Here is a 16,816-nt window from a genome sequence, read left to right on the forward strand (position 1 = left end):
TGGATTTCTTTATAAGGCAATAAGGGTACATGTGATAAGATACTTATTATTGGATTTGAAGGGCAAAAAGGCCATATTCAAAAACTTCCTTATCACCTTATCCTTATCTATTGTTTTGCATATGTAACGTGTGCTACAGAATTACAGTTCTGTCTCCGGCATATATAAACAAAGCTACGTGGTACTCATAAACGTTTATAACTTTTAAGAGTAACCTTGCTTTCAGAGATACAATTTAAATTATAAGAACACTTTTTTAACATGTATGTAATAAAACTAGTTAAAAACAAGCCAAAAACTTAGATTAGAAACTGAAAAGCTAAAAGCTTATTATAAGTTAAAAAATAATAAACATGTCACAGCTTTCTTTAAAAATTCTCAAAAAATAAAACGGACGGTATAACATGTTTCATACACAGTATACCTATACGTATCTCCCATCTTAATTAGGCTCCATACTTAATTAATGAAGCAATTCTGAACAAAATGAAGGATTCACAAAAATTATTTCCAGTAGTGGTTATATTTATACAAGGGATTTGGTTTATACTCTAGATTTAAGTCTCTGCATTCGTAGGTCCTCAAGTATAAGGCGTGTCTCTCTATGTGCTTCACTAGAACATTGCCTATAAGCTGCTACGATTTTCTTGGTAGAGTTCTCTAATTCTCTCATGTCATCCAAAACTATTTGTCTGTTCCGGCACTCTACACTGCAGAAGCCTTGATCTCCCCTGCACAAAAGCATCATATCCAAGTTCTATCAGAAATCAATTCACATCAAGATTCAAACTGTTATGGGTAAATTAAAACCAAAACTTACAACCCAAGATGCTAATTTTAATGTTAAAATAAAGTTAATCAAGAAAATCAGAAATGACCCCAGATGCCCATTTTCTTAATTAGACCATGATTGATCCAAAATATGTTAAATTTTAGCATAAGATAATTAATGATATTAATGTTTCATTAAGAAATGATGTGTAGGTAGAGAGTAGACTTAATTAGGAGTTTGGTTATACACTTATATACCTGTACATGTAAATATCTTTGTCTGGACTGAGCTGCTTATTGCATAGATTGCAAGTTTTAAGGAAGCAAAAGTCTTGAGGGATGGATTGTTGGTTTGTCTTTCTCATTGCAGATTTCAAGAGGACATTTGACGTGTTCTTTGAGCTTGTAATTTGAGGGAGAAGTCTCAAACCAACGTCCATGTTGGTACTCTCAAATGATCTCACATGTTTTCTTCTCTTGTTCACATGCTTCCCTTCTTGGGATTCCACCTTGAAGGGGCTTATGATGAACTTTGGAAGCATGGTGATGAATGAGGAAACAGAAACACAGAGAAATTGAATAGAGTGGAAAGAAATTAGGAATTGGATGAATTCTGTGAAGGGAAGAAATGGTGGATATTTAAAGGAACCATGCCCCACAAAAAAGGGCATCACATTCACATCATCACTCGTATGTTTTACTCTTTGTAATTGTTATGCACCTAACAACACGTGTTAGATTACAATTTTTTTTTTATATTTTTTATCTGGGACCGTTGCAGCCTTTTACTAAAGCATTTGCATCATGGGTCAAAAAACCAAGAGGGAGCAAAATAAAAATAATAGAGTAGGTGGTGAAATTATGACTGTGTCTATTTGCGCTGTTTGTATTATTATTGCTTTATTTGGCCCACTCAAACACGGTGGAGTGACGCGGACAGAGATTTATTTTAATAATAGTTTCCAAAATACACACATGAAAATTGTGGTACCTAAGGAGACATTCATAAAGTATATAATTAAGCTAAGATTCCACACATGGCAATGGGTTCTCTGGAATCGCATGAAGCAAAGTTGCAGAGATTTCTTATTCTTGAACCACTACATTCCAATGGAAAAGTAACAAAGGCAATAGCCACTTATACCTTGTATGGATGAATATATATGAATAGATGTGTGGCATGTAGATGGAATATTCAAAGCTTGTACTATTAAATTTTGTGGTCGAAATAAGAGAGTGAAGCATTGTTTTCAGTTATTGATTTTTTTTTAAAATGTCATATATGAGCATTAAAATATGAAAAATATTACTTTTATTTCTTAAAATTGATTATAAGATTTGACCAATAGTCTTTTTCACATCAATTTAATCTCTTGAAATGATTAAATTGATTAGTATTTTCATCTTTGGAACGTGGGAAAGAAAGTGAGGAGGAAAGACAAAAAATTAAAAATTTGAATTAGAAAGAAAGTGAAAGGAAGGAACAAAGAAATTAAATGTGTGAAAATAAATTGTCAACAAAATTCTCATATCTCCATTGTTGTAAGGCAGTATAAGCTGAATGTACAGAGTAGTTACCCGTTGTTTCATGTGCCCAAAACCACACATCTTCACGACTTCACTAACCTTGTGCATTGTTTTTTCTTCAGTTAAAGCTAACAATTCCGTCTCCAATTTAGATTCCACATTCATCGACCCCACTGGCGGACCTAGGTTCATTTGAGGAGTGCACTTACATTTTCTCATTTTTTTAAATTTATAAATAAAATTTTATATTTTTGTATTTTATTTTATCTATATTTATATAATTAAACTTGCTAATTTTATTTTTTATAATTTATAACCATTGACTTAGAATCTTGGATCTGCCACTAATCTATCCACATCTCCAATACAAGCATGTTGTTGTTGTGAATTGAGGTACAACTTTAAAGAAAGATAGATAGTGAAGAGGAAGGGAGGATAGTAGTAACTTGATGAGACAAATTCTAGTGGCAAAGGATAAGACTTAATTCTTCCACAAAGAGAGCTTCTTCTCAAATTTCTTGATGATTGGCTTCCGAGTTTATTCTTTCCTTGGATTAACACCCACTGGAAGGGACATAAGTCTACAATTTAACATTCCCCCATATCTTACAAGAGGAGCATTATCCACACCAATGACACCAAGTGAGCTTTTGAAGAAATTCACTTTTAATCCTGAAATTAGTTCAAAGCATCAGAGCATGCTCTTAATGATAATGTGTTATGTAAAATAAAAGTAAATTAAAAACTAATTGTTACTTTATCTCACCACTATAGTTTGACTGATAATGTATTATGTAAAATACAAGTAAATTTCATTGCTATATAACATACACAATAAAAATGTTATTACACAAAATTTTGTATAAATTGTTGTACAAATAACCCTTCTCTAATAAAAAAAATCAAACAATTCAATAGTTATATTTACTAACTTTATATTTTACAAAAAGGTATCAAATGATCTAAGTAAAAAAATTGAGACGTTATATCAACTGATCTTATCCCATGTATGTATCGTGCATGTATAAATTGAAAGTGGATTTTTGACACTAATGTTTCAGGTTATATACTTAACTATTCATTAATTTACCTTTTTAATATTTTCATTAATATAAATATAAATAATAATTAAGTTATTGTTTAGTGACGGATCCTAAAATTTTATTTAATAGGGTTAAGAAAATATTTTAATATTTTCGTAGAAGAAAAGTATTATAAGTTTCTACAAAATTCATAATGTTATGGAAAAAAATAAAAATAGTACCTATGTTTTTACAAATTATAATCATTATTTACATATTTAAAAGTATTGTATGACTTTTTTATTGTTAATATTATAAAATATTACAAAGATAAAATGATAAAATGAATAAAATTTATTCTTTCTTATAATTTTTTATAGTCATTAAAAAACTATTTTATGGGAACAAAAATAAAAGTTATTAATAATTCATGTAGAAAAAAATATTCTTGTAGAGAGAATTACCTTAAAACTGGTGGATCCATCTCTGTTTTTACTAATTAAATAAATTTTTGTATGATTAACAAATAATAACTATTTTTAAGAGATAATTATGATTCTTAAGCATATAATTTTGAACTTTTGTTTTTTACCAAAAAAAAGAAGTTCAAACTGATTTTTTTAGTATTTAAGGTATTTCTTAGCTCAAAACTATACACGTTAATAGGAATCAAACTTCTAACTCCATACGTAACATAACATGATTACTCAAACAATCATAAAAAGGTAATTATTTTTCTAACGTTATTTTCCAAACAACACAAACAAACTAACCCCAGCTTCCATGAACAATCCAGTGTAATAGTTTTGTAAAAAACATACTAACTAAAATTTAAATTAAGAAGCAAAACGACGTCGTTTAGTCTTTAGAAAGAACAACAGGGGAAGATGTGAATCCCGAATCCGCATCATCGCTTCCCTCAATCTTCTTTCTTGTTCAATCTTCATCTTCCAATCCCAATCCATCCATCGCGTTAGGGTTTTCACAGTTCCAGTTCCCTTCTCCCGCACCGCCATTGCCGCTCCCTTTTATCCTCGATCGGCAACTCTCTGCGTCCAAGCGATGCAACGCACCGTCGCAATTCCTTCGTAGTTTCGCGAAACGGCGTTTTTCTTCGGTGGAGGAAACTTCGGAACTGAGCCGCGTCGGAGTCCAATCTTCCGCGCTCGGAATTTCACCGTCGTTTTTTTTCTCTCTCAGTGTTCGCGTGTGTGTCTGCTCGGTGCTGCGTTTTGCTCGAACGATGTTTCCGTTTCATTCTCAAGGAACTCCGAAACACACTTGCACTCTTCTCGCTGTGACCTGCAGAACAAGTTCCGCTGAGCACAAACTCTCACATGCTCAGCGCACATATCCTTTCCCTGAGTTAGTTTCCGCGGGGCGTCTTGAGGTATACACGATTAACGCAGGATTCACATTGTTGTAATGTAGGTTTCGTGGAGCCACTGGAATGTCATGATGTGGATGCTTTCTTTTAATGCAGGTTCAAACTCTTTGCAGTCCGGAGAAGGAACAGTTTCGGAAAGTTCTGGAGTCGTTTCAACCGAATTTTGTTTACTTGCGAGGAGACCAGCTAGAGAATGGGGAAGTAGGTTCGCTGGTTTGGCAGGGTGTGGAATTATCCACTTGTGAAGATATAACAGAGCTCTTTGGTTCCACATTGCCAACGGCTGTATGTGTTCTGAATTTTGAGCTACTCTTTTAGCTATATGTGTTTTGTTGATGGCGCTCAATGTTACACATATAATGGCTGGTGAAGGAATCGAGAGCATGGAAAATTGCTAGTTGCTGTGTTGTTAATTGCTGAGAGAGAAGGAGAAGTATAGGAAGTACAGCTAGAGCTGCATACTGTGTAGAATGTTAGAATTTGAAACCAGCGTCTATATTCCCTAGATTAGTTGTATTGCATAGACATTTGGGGTCACGGGTATTGAACCAGTTAATGTGATACTTAGAAATGGTAGGGTATGGAGACTTGGCGTTATTTGGAGACATTTTGATGGGGACTTGGGTAGTATGGGATGCCTAAGTCCCACATCACGTAGTATGGGATGCTCGGCGGAGTACATAATTGGCTTGGTTCTTCCCCCTTAATTGCTAGCTTTTAAGGGAGGGTTCCCCAAGTGCTTGGGTGCCTATCACATTCCTCATGGAATTTACATATGTTTTTCAAAATTTTGATGTCTAATCTTGTGTTGTGAAATTCCTAACTTTTGATTTTTTAGCTTAAGTATCTGTTTTTTTTCTTATCTAAACTAATATGGCTTATCTGATTTGCATTTTCCCCCCTCAATCGTCGTTGTGGGTATGGTATTTTGTCTGATGTAATTTCAATAATTTCTGCAGGTTTATTTAGAAATACCAAATGGAGAAAGTTTTGCAGAGGCTCTTCATCTTAAGGTACTTTTGTCTTAGATGCTTGTAAAAACTTTTAGGTATTGATGCTCAAGCTCAACAAAATACCATTTTTGGAGGATGATAAAAGACACAAGAATCCCTTGCATTAATTTTATGGGAAATTTGGCTTATTTAAGCTGTTTGACTTTGCAGGGAATCCCATATGTTATATTTTGGAAGAATACCTTCTCTTGTTATGCTGCCTGCCATTTTCGTCAAGCATTTCTTTCAGTAGTACAAAGGTATGGTATTGTTAATTTGATTGCAACTAGCAAGCACATGGTGCTTTCGCTATGAAATGGCTTTTTATCCTAAATCTAATTGCCCTACTGATACAAGTCATATGGATGAACTATTGCATGTGCATACACATATTTAATGATGCATCCAGTAGTGGGTCGTCTGTGACAGGAATAATGTTTTTTGGTGACTGTGAAATCTGGAACTTGTCTAGTTTATATGTTGTGATAGTTAATCTATGAAAATTTTACTAATATTTTGTTTTGAATTACGAATGGCCAGAGTTTACAAAGTCCAGCATGACTTGTTTCTCATTCTCTGTGTCCATGCAATTTTCTTAGGCCTTTTGTTTTCTTAGGAAAGTTAAGAATTTCAAGGTAGTACTTAACATCTAGTGTTGTTTACAAATGTTTTGCAGTTCATCTACACATACATGGGATGCTTTCCACCTTGCACGTGCCTCTTTTGAACTTTACTGTGTCCAAAACAATCAAGTACTTCCTTCTGATAGCGATGATGCTAGTAGTGAGATGGGGCCACACCTTCTTGGCGACTGTCTCAAAATCAATGTCGACCCTCCAGAGATCGATGAAGAGGATGATGACGAAAGTTCCTCAGGAAGTTTGCCTGCCATAAAGATACATGAGGATGAAGTGAACTTGAGATTTCTCATCTGTGGTGCACCTTCGACTGTTGTAAGCTTCTTTGGAATTCTACTTCCTGTTTAACATGCCGTAAAACCACCTTTAAACTTTGATGTTTATGCAAGGAAAAATGTCTGTGTAACTGTCATTATGTCACATAGTGACATGCCCACACAGCCTCACCAACATATATATGTTGAAAATAAGTTTCTCTGTTGTGGGACAAAGCAAGATTATGTTTTACCAATGTGGGACTAAGGAAAGGATAAATAAATAAATAACAATGCACTTTCCAATAAACACTTCCACCACGATGGACATTATTTGCCAATTACACGTGGCTTTGTTTCTTTTCAGGATGAGTCATTGCTGAGATCTTTGGAGGATGGACTCAGAGCTCTCTTAACTATTGAAGTACGTTGACTGTATAGCTTAATTAAATTATCTTACTTGGATAGCAAAACAACTCTGTATCAGCAAAATCTTAAGATGCATAACCTTTTTTTAATGTAAAAACTAAAAATGTTACTGTTAATAACTTAATAATTACTCAACAGTTTTTTCCCCCCATCATTATTCAATCTGGTATAGTCTTTCCATGGAAGCAATATAAATATAATAAATAAATATTAATATAATATAATAAACTACAATTTCCTGTTGTGATTTTAGTCCTCTTACCATTCTCTTGTTTTATAGCTTTTAGCTACAACTTTTTCATCTCCTTGAGATGGTCTCTTGGGAGGTTTTCTCAATTTTCTTATTTATCTTTTCAGATACGTGGTTGCAAGCTCCATGGCAAGTTTAGGTATGTTGATGTAACTTGCATATGCCTCATACTTGTACATTTGATGATTTAAAAAGTATCTCTTTCTCTTATTCAAACTCATTTATTTTTCACTAGGACTTTATTGGACAGATGATTATGATTTGCCATCATGTAATATATATCTTTATGCTATGATACAGTGCCCCACCACCACCTCTTCAGGCAGCCGCTTTTTCTCGCGGAGTTGTGACCATGCGATGTGATATATCAACCTGTAGTTCTGCACATATCTCACTTCTGGTATCCGGCAGTGCACAAACTTGTTTTAATGATCAGGTATCCTCCAAGTGTCTATGTTACTAGTAATATTGTTTAAGTATTATTAATGTAACAATCAATAAATGCTATTTGCACATGATATTTAATATTTTGATTTCAATCTTACATTTCTCTTGACAACAAATTTATGTTAATTTGCTACTTGTTATTATATTTTACTATTAAGTCTTCAGAATTTAATTTAGTGTTTTTTTTTGTAATGAAACAGTTTTTTTTTGTTTTCTGTTTCATTGAATTGTCTAAAAACAATCATTGTGCAAGTAACTTTTACCTGTTGAAATTTTTGGATTCTTATTCTTTGGTCTATCTGTTTTGCATTTTTAGCTCTTGGAGAATCATATAAAAAATGAGATAATTGAGAAGAGTCAACTAGTTCACGCACAACTCAACAATGAGGGAAACAAAGAGAACATCTGTGAACCTCGCAGATCTGCTTCTATTGCCTGTGGAGCATCTGTATTTGAAATTTGCATGAAGCTACCTCAATGGGCTTTGCAGGTTTTAATAACTCTCCCTTTTCCCCTTCTTTATTGTAATATTATCTGTGTTAGTGTTGTTTTATTGCTTAAAATTATTATTCCTCAACGTCTTTCCTTGCTAGTTTGATACTAGGGGATTCATCACTGTTTTATTGCTTGTTGTTGTTGTTCTTGTGGGATGATCTAACCTAGATGTTGAGAATTTATCCTTCTTTTGATGTCAAATTTTGTACTAGGAATGATTTTAGATTTCCCACCAGGCATCTACCTTTGTTGTTAACTACTCTTCATCGTCGCTTTTGCTTTCATCATCTTCCCTCTTCCAAATGGGAGTACTGTATTATTTAAATACGCTGTTGGTTAGCCTTATTGTTAATGTTATGAGAGTGGTTCTAAGATAACAAATGATTTGCACACTGGGATTTATCATTATGATTGTTTCAAGCAGCAATGATACATTGTCCCTGCTAATCACACTGTTTTGACCTACCTTCTTAATATGTTTCAAATTGAATAATCTACATTTACATTGCTAATAATGAATGGAAGCAGATAAACAAGGATTACTGTTCATAAATACTTGGATGTTAAGTATAGTACCCAAAGTTTTGCATCCTACAAGATTTGAAGTTCTATATGGGCATATTTGTTATTCAAACTCATAATTATGTTTGTATGGTTTGTTACTCTATTCAGATTTTGAGACAGCTAGCACCTGAGGTTTCTTATCGAAGTTTAGTTGCACTTGGCATTGCTAGTATTCAGGGGTTGCCTATAGCTTCTTTTGAGAAAGATGATGCTGAACGCTTACTGTTCTTCTATCAAAACTGTGAGAAAGATAGCTGTACAAACAAAAATAATATAATTTTTAGCAGTCCCCCTGGTTGGTTGAAACCACCCCCTCCTACTAGGAAAAGGTGTGAACCAAGACAAGAGGCTAGCCCTGGTCTTCATGAAGGTGTCTTTGCAGGGCAGGGTGGTGTTTGTAAATTAAATGAAGAGGAAAAGGACAGAAAAATTGTCAATGGGATTAGCATGCCGTTAACTCCTGCTAGGCAGAGATTAAAAGTATCTGCAATGAGGCCAATTCCTCACATTCGTCGCCATAGAATGACACCTTTTTGTGGGCCTTCTGAGACAGATGGTTTTGATGGCACTCAGGTAGAGGCTATTTTGCCACTTGTTGCCCCTACGAAGCGTACTAGTATTGGATCAACATCTGGAACACACAGAAAATCATTTTCAAGTGCAGCTCAGTCTAAGCAGGTTATTTCATTGAACCCATTGCCTCTTAAGAAACATGGTTGTGGTAGAGGCCCAGTACAGACATGCTCTGAGGTGAGTTTCCTTTGCCCGTTGTTTTAGGATAATTTGGTGAGTAGTAACCTATGTCTACATGACAAAAATAATATTTTAAATAAAAAAGTCCTAACTCTAGAGATTAATTTTTGACAGATATAACTTGAAGATTGTGCTTTCAAGTTTTAATCTTAAGTGTAGCATTGTCTTCAAATAGAAACCTCTAAATGTTAGATAAGTTGATGAAAATGATTGCTGTCATTTAGCAAAAAGAGTTGTCTACCATAGTCTTAACATTGATGTGAGAATTTTAATTACCTACTGTAGAAGGATGATCTGTTTTTTCTTTCACTTTCTTGCTATTTTCTGATTAATGATTTTTTGGATCAGTATTTCATTTAATAATGTTTTTCTTAGACCCAAATATTGCTAAATCATACTGGGCCAAGGGCCAATCAATCTAGGATGCAAACATTCAATGATAATCCATATTTAAAGAAAAGAAGATATTTTTTGCTTTCATTATCTGATGGTTTTACTATTAACGATTTTTTAATCTATATTCCATAAAGAATTGGTATCCTAAACATTGCTAAATCATGCTGGAATCTGGATTAGTGTGTAAGCATTCAATGAGAATATATTCTTAAAAAAATTCATAGAAGTTATAACTTTCTGTATAGGAGGAATTTCTTAAAGATGTCATGGAGTTTCTGATTCTCCGGGGACATAATAGACTGATTCCTCAAGGAGGGCTTACCGAGTTCCCTGATGCCATACTCAATGGAAAACGCCTTGATCTCTACAATCTATATAAAGAGGTGAGTTACTGAAACTGTGTTCTTTGAGAATGATTATGTTTTTTTTTTTTGCATATTTTTCTCTCTCAAATTGTTGGTCTTTTTAGGTGGTTACCAGGGGAGGATTTCATGTTGGCAATGGCATCAACTGGAAGGGACAAATCTTTTCAAAGATGCGCAATTACACAACAACCAATAGAATGACTGTATGTTCTATGCCTTGGCTACATCTCAACCTTGAGTAGTTAATTTTTATGTATTTGTTATATTGACCCTGGAATTCCACTTTAAACTTTAAAATTGAGATTGACAAGTCATGGACTTTCCAATCTCTTAATGTGAAAATTTTCTGACACCTCAAAATTGAGATTGACAATGTTTTTTGATTTGTGTTTGTGTGCCTTCTTGTACAGGGTGTTGGGAATACTCTCAAGCGACATTATGAGACCTACCTTTTAGAATATGAATTAGCACATGATGATGTGGATGGAGAATGTTGCTTGTTGTGTCACAGGTTTGTACTTCTTAATATATCTTTTTTAAGTCAGTGAAGCTATGCAGTTGCATTAGTTTTGGTATGGTTGCCTGCAGATTGTGTACTTACCCTCACCCTGTAAAACTGTCGAAACTTTTTTTTATGAGAAACTGTTATGACTTTAGTCTTGTGATTTATCATTCAATTTATGATGATCTGCAACCCTTAGAAGAAGCTAATCTAATTTATTTTTTTCTTCACAATCTTTACTGTTAAACAGTAGTGCAGCTGGTGATTGGGTGAATTGTGGCATATGTGGTGAATGGGCCCACTTTGGCTGTGACAGAAGGCAGGGTCTTGGTGCATTTAAGGTACTACATTGTCACTTACAGTTATTGTATGAATGTATCTCTTTGCTTTTAATAATATTAAGGTTTTCTTTTTTCATTCACAACTTCTGCAGGATTATGCAAAAACAGATGGGCTAGAATATATATGTCCTCATTGTAGTGTTACAAATTTCAAGAAGAAACAAAATGTTGCTAATGGGTATTCTCAAGGGTCAATGTCTTCACGACCCCTTTGATAGTGTTCCCCCGATTCCGTTCTGGAATAGTGGACAAACTAGTTACCTGGTTTGCTGGATTTATCTGTAATTTATGTTTTAGATAGATTAGTGAAATATAGGACAAAAAATTTGAAAATTAGGTTTAATCAACACGAATGCCATCAGGAGTAGGCGAACCCCTTCCACCTTTGTTCTTGATTAAGGGGAGCAAAAATTCCTAATTCAGATAATGGAACTCATACCACTTTCGGATCTCCATCAGACTCTTCATTGTGAGCAGTGAGTTGAAGTTTAGTTTATTACGAGTGTCCTATTGTATTTTGAAAGGAAAATGTATAGACTTGTGCATTAAGCTTGTTTATATGATTTAATTTAACATCTCATTTTTAAGTCTTTCTACTACAGACGGATGTTTGCATACATGATACATGAGGAGTGTTATGGGTCCTATTTAACACATTCCTTTTGATACTCTTTATTATTGTTTAAAATTTGTTGAAAATTATAAAATCATAAGTAAAAAATGGAACTCACAAAATTGTGGTTTTTAATAAATTTTAATTAATAATAAAGAGGGAGCTTAAATATATTAAGATATATGATAAATGATGGAATTTTGTTATGTCTGCAATAAATTTTTATGTTGTTTTTCAGTTGATGATATGTCATCTTTCAAATTGATTTTGTCAACATTATTAATAGTTATGATGATGTTATGTTATCACTTAATTAATGATAAATAATCAAAACAAAAGTTATAATATATCATAAACTTAACAATGAATTTTTTTATTAAAAATTCGTAACAAAATTTGATTATTTATTATGAACCTTCAATAACAAAATCGTATTTTTATTTAAAATGTTCATGAAATCCCTTTTAATATTAAATTCTTTTAATATAACATCCTTGCATTTGGTTTTATTTGGTTGTTATTATTGCAAAATCAGTATTTATTTTGAAATAATGAAAATAAAGTATCGACTAAAAATTGTACAAAAACAATCAATATAATATTACTAATGGATTGATGCAGTCGATTATAAATTGCTAAATCAATAAGTTAAAGAATTCTTTGGAGGCTAGATTATACATCACTCAATTAATAACTTAATAAGTGAAAGAATTTCTTGAATTATAAATTGCTCACTTCATAAGCCAAGGAATTTTTTGAATTTATAAATTGAGAAATGGTAACCAATGTCTTTAGCACATTAGTTAAAGAGTTAAAAAAACAAATATTTTGATTGGAAGATACAAAATTGCGTTATTTATAATTGTTTTACACACTCTTGTGATTTTTAGAATAAATATTTTTTCTTTTAATTTCTTGACTAATGTCGTAAGGCTAATGATTAACAAAAGGATATTGGTTAAAGAAATAAAACAAAAAATATTTTTATTGAGAGACACAAAATTGTGTGATCTATAAGACACAAAATATTATTTTAATGAAAAATTCAATATTTTAATGAATAATATTAAACAGTAAAATCTCAATGGATGAATCGCATATTTTCACTAGAAATACCATAAAGAAAGTTATAAAAGGATTGACTCATAAAATTAATGAGCACCAGATAATTAAATAAATAAGTAAAAAAAAAATCAAATTACCAAAGCTAGTACTGAGAAACGTGTTAGTATAGTATATATAAGTCAGTTTTAATAGGCTTAAACTAGCGTGAGTCAGTTACAAAGCTAGTGCTGAGCAAAAGAAGAATCAACTCTCTAAGTTTGTTGTCAAGAAAGAAAGCAAGAAAGATAGAATACAATGGAAAAAACAGAAATGTTGAAGGGAGAGGTGCAAGAAAACGTGGAAAAGGTGCAGCAGCAAGCACCAAATGAGCCACCACCACCATCACCACCACCACCACCACCACCACCACCACCAGGAGACAACAAGTCATTCCGTTGCTGGTATTGTAATGCCAAGTTGGATTCTAACAACGCCGTGCGCAGACATATGAAATTCCACCAGGAACAAATAGAAGCAGAAATGATGCGAATTCATATTGAAGGGGGTGGATCATCTCATCAACAACCTTTGGTTTCTTATTCTGAAGCATCATCATCAAGTTCGAGGTCTCTGCCACATCCTGGAAACCAAGCTTATGGTGAATCAACATCACCTCAGACTCCTCAGTTCCTAAGTGTAATGGCTCATCAAGTGATCAGTGGATCTTCTCATCAACCTTTGGTTTCTTATTCTGTTGGGAATCATGGCCAAGAAAGAATCAATACTTCAATATTATCTCAGGCTCGGAATACTGCCATGCATCAGTTCCAAAGTTTATCGGATCAAGAATTTGGCCCAGAAAATTCTTCAATATGGCACCTGGCTCGGAATATTGCCATACATCATCGGCTTCAGCTTTTCAGGGCTCAACGGAATACTGGATCATCTCATCAACCTTTGGTTTCTTATTCATCTCAGAATTTTGGCCAAGAAACCAGCAGCAATGCTTCAATATTACCTCAGACTCAGAATATTTCCATGCGTCAGTTCCAAAGTTTAATGGCTCAAGGGATCAGTGGATCATCTCATCAACCTTTGCTTTCTAATTCTGCAGTGCCAGTTAGAGTACAAGGACTTCCAAGTTCAAGGTCACATCCTAATGGGAATTTTGGCCAAGAAAGCAGCAACAATGCTTCAATATTACCTCAGACTCAGAATATTTCCATGCATGAGTTCCAAAGTTTAATGGCTAGAGGTATCAGTGGACCATCTCATCAACCTTTTCTTTCTAATTCTGCAGTGCCAGTTAGAGTACAAGGACTTCCAAGTTCAAGGTCACATCCTGATGGGAATTTTGGCCAAGAAAGCAGAAACAATGCTTCAACGTTACCTCAGACTCAGAATATTTCCATGCATGAGTTCCAAAGTTTAATGGCTAGAGGTATCAGTGGACCATCTCATCAACCTTTTCTTTATAATTCTGCAGTGCCAGTTAGAGTACAAGGACTTCCAAGTTCAAGGTCACATCCTAATGGGAATTTTGGCCAAGAAAGCAGCAACAATGCTTCAATATTACCTCAGACTCAGAATATTTCCATGCATGAGTTCCAAAGTTTAATGGCTAGAGGTATCAGTGGACCATCTCGTCAACCTTTTCTTTCTAATTCTGCAGTGCCAGTTAGAGTACAAGGACTTCCAAGTTCAAGGTCACATCCTAATGGGAATTTTGGCCAAGAAAGCAGAATTTCTTCAATAAGACCTCAGATTGCAAGCATAGGGAGTGCATCTCATCAACAGTACCACAACTCACATCAACCTTTGGTTACATCAAGTTCAAGGTCACATCCTAGTTTATCTTATGAGGGGAGTTCTGGACAGGAAAGCGATTCTTCAGCAATAAGGCCTCAGAATGCAAGCATAGAGTGGAGGTGTGATAAGAGGAAATTTGGCCAAGAGAGAAGCCCTGCTGATTCGAATGCCGACAAGCGACTCAAGCCTTTATGTGATGATAGGGAATTTGACCAAATAAGAAGTTCTTCAGTAATAGTACCTCAGAATGAAATCACTGAGGGAGAGGGGCCTGATTATGATTTGAATGTCAAGCCTTCATGTAATGATGAGAATTCTGGTTAACAAATCAGTTCTTCTTCAACGCCTGAGAATGGAGCTCAAGAGGAAGACAACTTTCATTGAATCCCAAGCCTTGAATTCACAATTAGTCTAATTTCATGTTCTCTGGTTAATTCACTAGAATTATGCCCCAATGTTGAGGGATTTAGAAGTGATTTTCTTGCATGAGATTAGAAGTTTATGATGACATTAGAGTTTGTATCTGGTATGCATAATATGGACAATTTAGTCATTTCTTGGAACATAATAATAACAAGACTTGTTTTTCTGATCATTATCAACTGTGTAGAATTGTTATATTGCTTACTTCAGTCCACAATAACAATTAGCAATCCTCAGTACTTGGCAAGTCTCCATCCATGTTTACATGTTGCCAAAGTCAGATTCTCCTTTTATGTAAATTTATTAGAATCATTTGAACTTTCTATTTTCTATTATCAGCACTAAGTTTAAGGGGACATGAGCAACAGAAGGGTTAAAGGTTCTGTACAACACTTTCCAGCTTCACCATTTTATTTAAAAATTCTTCCTTAAGGATTTTTTTTTTTTTTTGTTAGGAACTGTATGTATGCCCCCCAAGATGGTCATTATTAGGCTATCATAATGTCGTTGGTACTTGGTTTTTTCTTAGCAGTGATGACTCTAGGATTAGTTGCATTCTTATATGCAGAAACTAGAAACCTGTAGAATTTGAATATGACACGTGTTCCAAGTTGACTGTTTTTGCTGTAGCCTCTTTTTTTACCTTTACTATCCTTTTGGTTAAGAAAGTGAAATCCTTTTAAGTTCTATTTAGTGTATCTATATTTTAATATGTAAGATATCAATTTTCTTCATTATTGGGCCTACCATTCAATGGATATGGGAATCCAAGATGCCCAGGAATCTTAATTCTTAAACATATAAACACAGCTTAAATAATGTATTTGTAATTGAATATGAAAATTCATATTCATTTCAATATGTAGACATTACAACATCCACAGAATCTTTAATAACTTTTTGCTCTTATACTAAATAAGGGATGACAAAATTTTCCTGCATTGCAGATAAAATATGGTTATATGTAGACATATTGAAAATACTTAGAAATTTAGGATTTCCGCATTACTATCAACTTAGTTTTGTATATTCTAACTTTTTTGGTTGTTAGGGAAGCTCAATCCCATATTTTTACATACCCTAAAATGTCAATTTAGTGCATCAACAGATTTATAAGAGCACACAGTTTAAATTTTCCAGTTGAAAATAAACCTAAATTCTCAAGTAGAGGTTGAGAGCTATGGATATTTTTTAATATTGTCTTATGTGAGAATTTTTGGAAGGGAATAAAGCTTTCTAAATTATATTTCCTCTGTTCATATCTTTAGAAAATTTTAGCCACAAGCTATATATCAACTTATTAGATCTTTCCTACTGATATAGGAGTTGTCTATCAAACTTTTTTGGTAAATTTACACATTTAGCTTGCTTAATTAACTAACGGTGAAATGCAACAAAATGCTAGCTATTGATATTTTTTTTCCATTCAGATTAATTTCAAATAAGCTTCCTGTGAAAATTTAATTATTTATGAACTTTTTTTTACCCTTTCGCGGTGGAGCGAATCTCCTTTCATGAATTTTGTTGGCATAGCTTTCTACAAAGAAAATTGATGGGAAAAAGGATAGCTTTACATTGATTTGAAGTATTCACAATCTTTTCATAGCAGTCGTCTTCAAAAGTTAAAACAGTCAAATTCATCTGTAAAAGTTAATGCAAATTCTGTTACTTTTCCATTTTGATTTCTCCTCTTTGAACATTGGATAAATGTATTACTACTTACGGGGATAATCTATGAATGTTCTATTGACAATTGCTACAAATTCAGCAACTTGGGAAAATAATTTTTTAGTA

General features: G+C 33.7%; 2 protein-coding genes across 2 annotated transcripts; one reads left to right on the plus strand and one right to left on the minus strand.

The window, feature by feature from the left end:
* Positions 1-337: 337 nt before the first annotated feature.
* Positions 338-1,431, minus strand: LOC114389793 (FCS-Like Zinc finger 17-like). The gene is made up of 2 exons (XM_028350523.1): positions 1,030-1,431; positions 338-731 (listed from the first exon to the last, which is right to left on the minus strand). The coding sequence occupies exons 1-2, from the start codon at positions 1,311-1,313 to the stop codon at positions 545-547; spliced, it is 471 nt and encodes a 156-aa protein (XP_028206324.1). The 5' UTR covers positions 1,314-1,431; the 3' UTR covers positions 338-544.
* A 2,736-nt stretch (positions 1,432-4,167) lies between these two features.
* On the plus strand, positions 4,168-11,734 carry LOC114390837 (AT-rich interactive domain-containing protein 4-like). The gene is made up of 15 exons (XM_028351733.1): positions 4,168-4,710; positions 4,804-4,992; positions 5,667-5,720; positions 5,871-5,959; positions 6,376-6,652; positions 6,959-7,015; positions 7,378-7,409; positions 7,571-7,706; positions 8,034-8,207; positions 8,885-9,526; positions 10,171-10,308; positions 10,395-10,493; positions 10,701-10,801; positions 11,043-11,133; positions 11,226-11,734. Exons 1-15 carry the CDS (start codon positions 4,564-4,566, stop codon positions 11,346-11,348), a joined length of 2,349 nt encoding a protein of 782 aa, XP_028207534.1. The 5' UTR covers positions 4,168-4,563; the 3' UTR covers positions 11,349-11,734.
* The last annotated feature ends 5,082 nt before the right edge of the window (positions 11,735-16,816 follow it).

This window comes from Glycine soja, chromosome 16 (assembly GCF_004193775.1).
Source record: "Glycine soja cultivar W05 chromosome 16, ASM419377v2, whole genome shotgun sequence".
Lineage (NCBI taxonomy): Eukaryota > Viridiplantae > Streptophyta > Magnoliopsida > Fabales > Fabaceae > Glycine > Glycine soja.

Excerpts from the sequence above, each read along its gene's own strand:
- LOC114389793 (XM_028350523.1), bottom strand. The coding sequence starts at position 1,313 with ATGCTTCCAAAGTTCATCATAAGCCCCTTCAAGGTGGAATCCCAAGAA. Across the intron at positions 732-1,029 it reads AAAGATATTTACATGTACAG|GGGAGATCAAGGCTTCTGCA; the intron begins GTATATAAGTGT and ends GCTTTTGTGCAG.
- LOC114390837 (XM_028351733.1), top strand. The coding sequence starts at position 4,564 with ATGTTTCCGTTTCATTCTCAAGGAACTCCGAAACACACTTGCACTCTT. Across the intron at positions 6,653-6,958 it reads GTGGTGCACCTTCGACTGTT|GATGAGTCATTGCTGAGATC; the intron begins GTAAGCTTCTTT and ends GTTTCTTTTCAG. Across the intron at positions 7,016-7,377 it reads GAGCTCTCTTAACTATTGAA|ATACGTGGTTGCAAGCTCCA; the intron begins GTACGTTGACTG and ends TTATCTTTTCAG.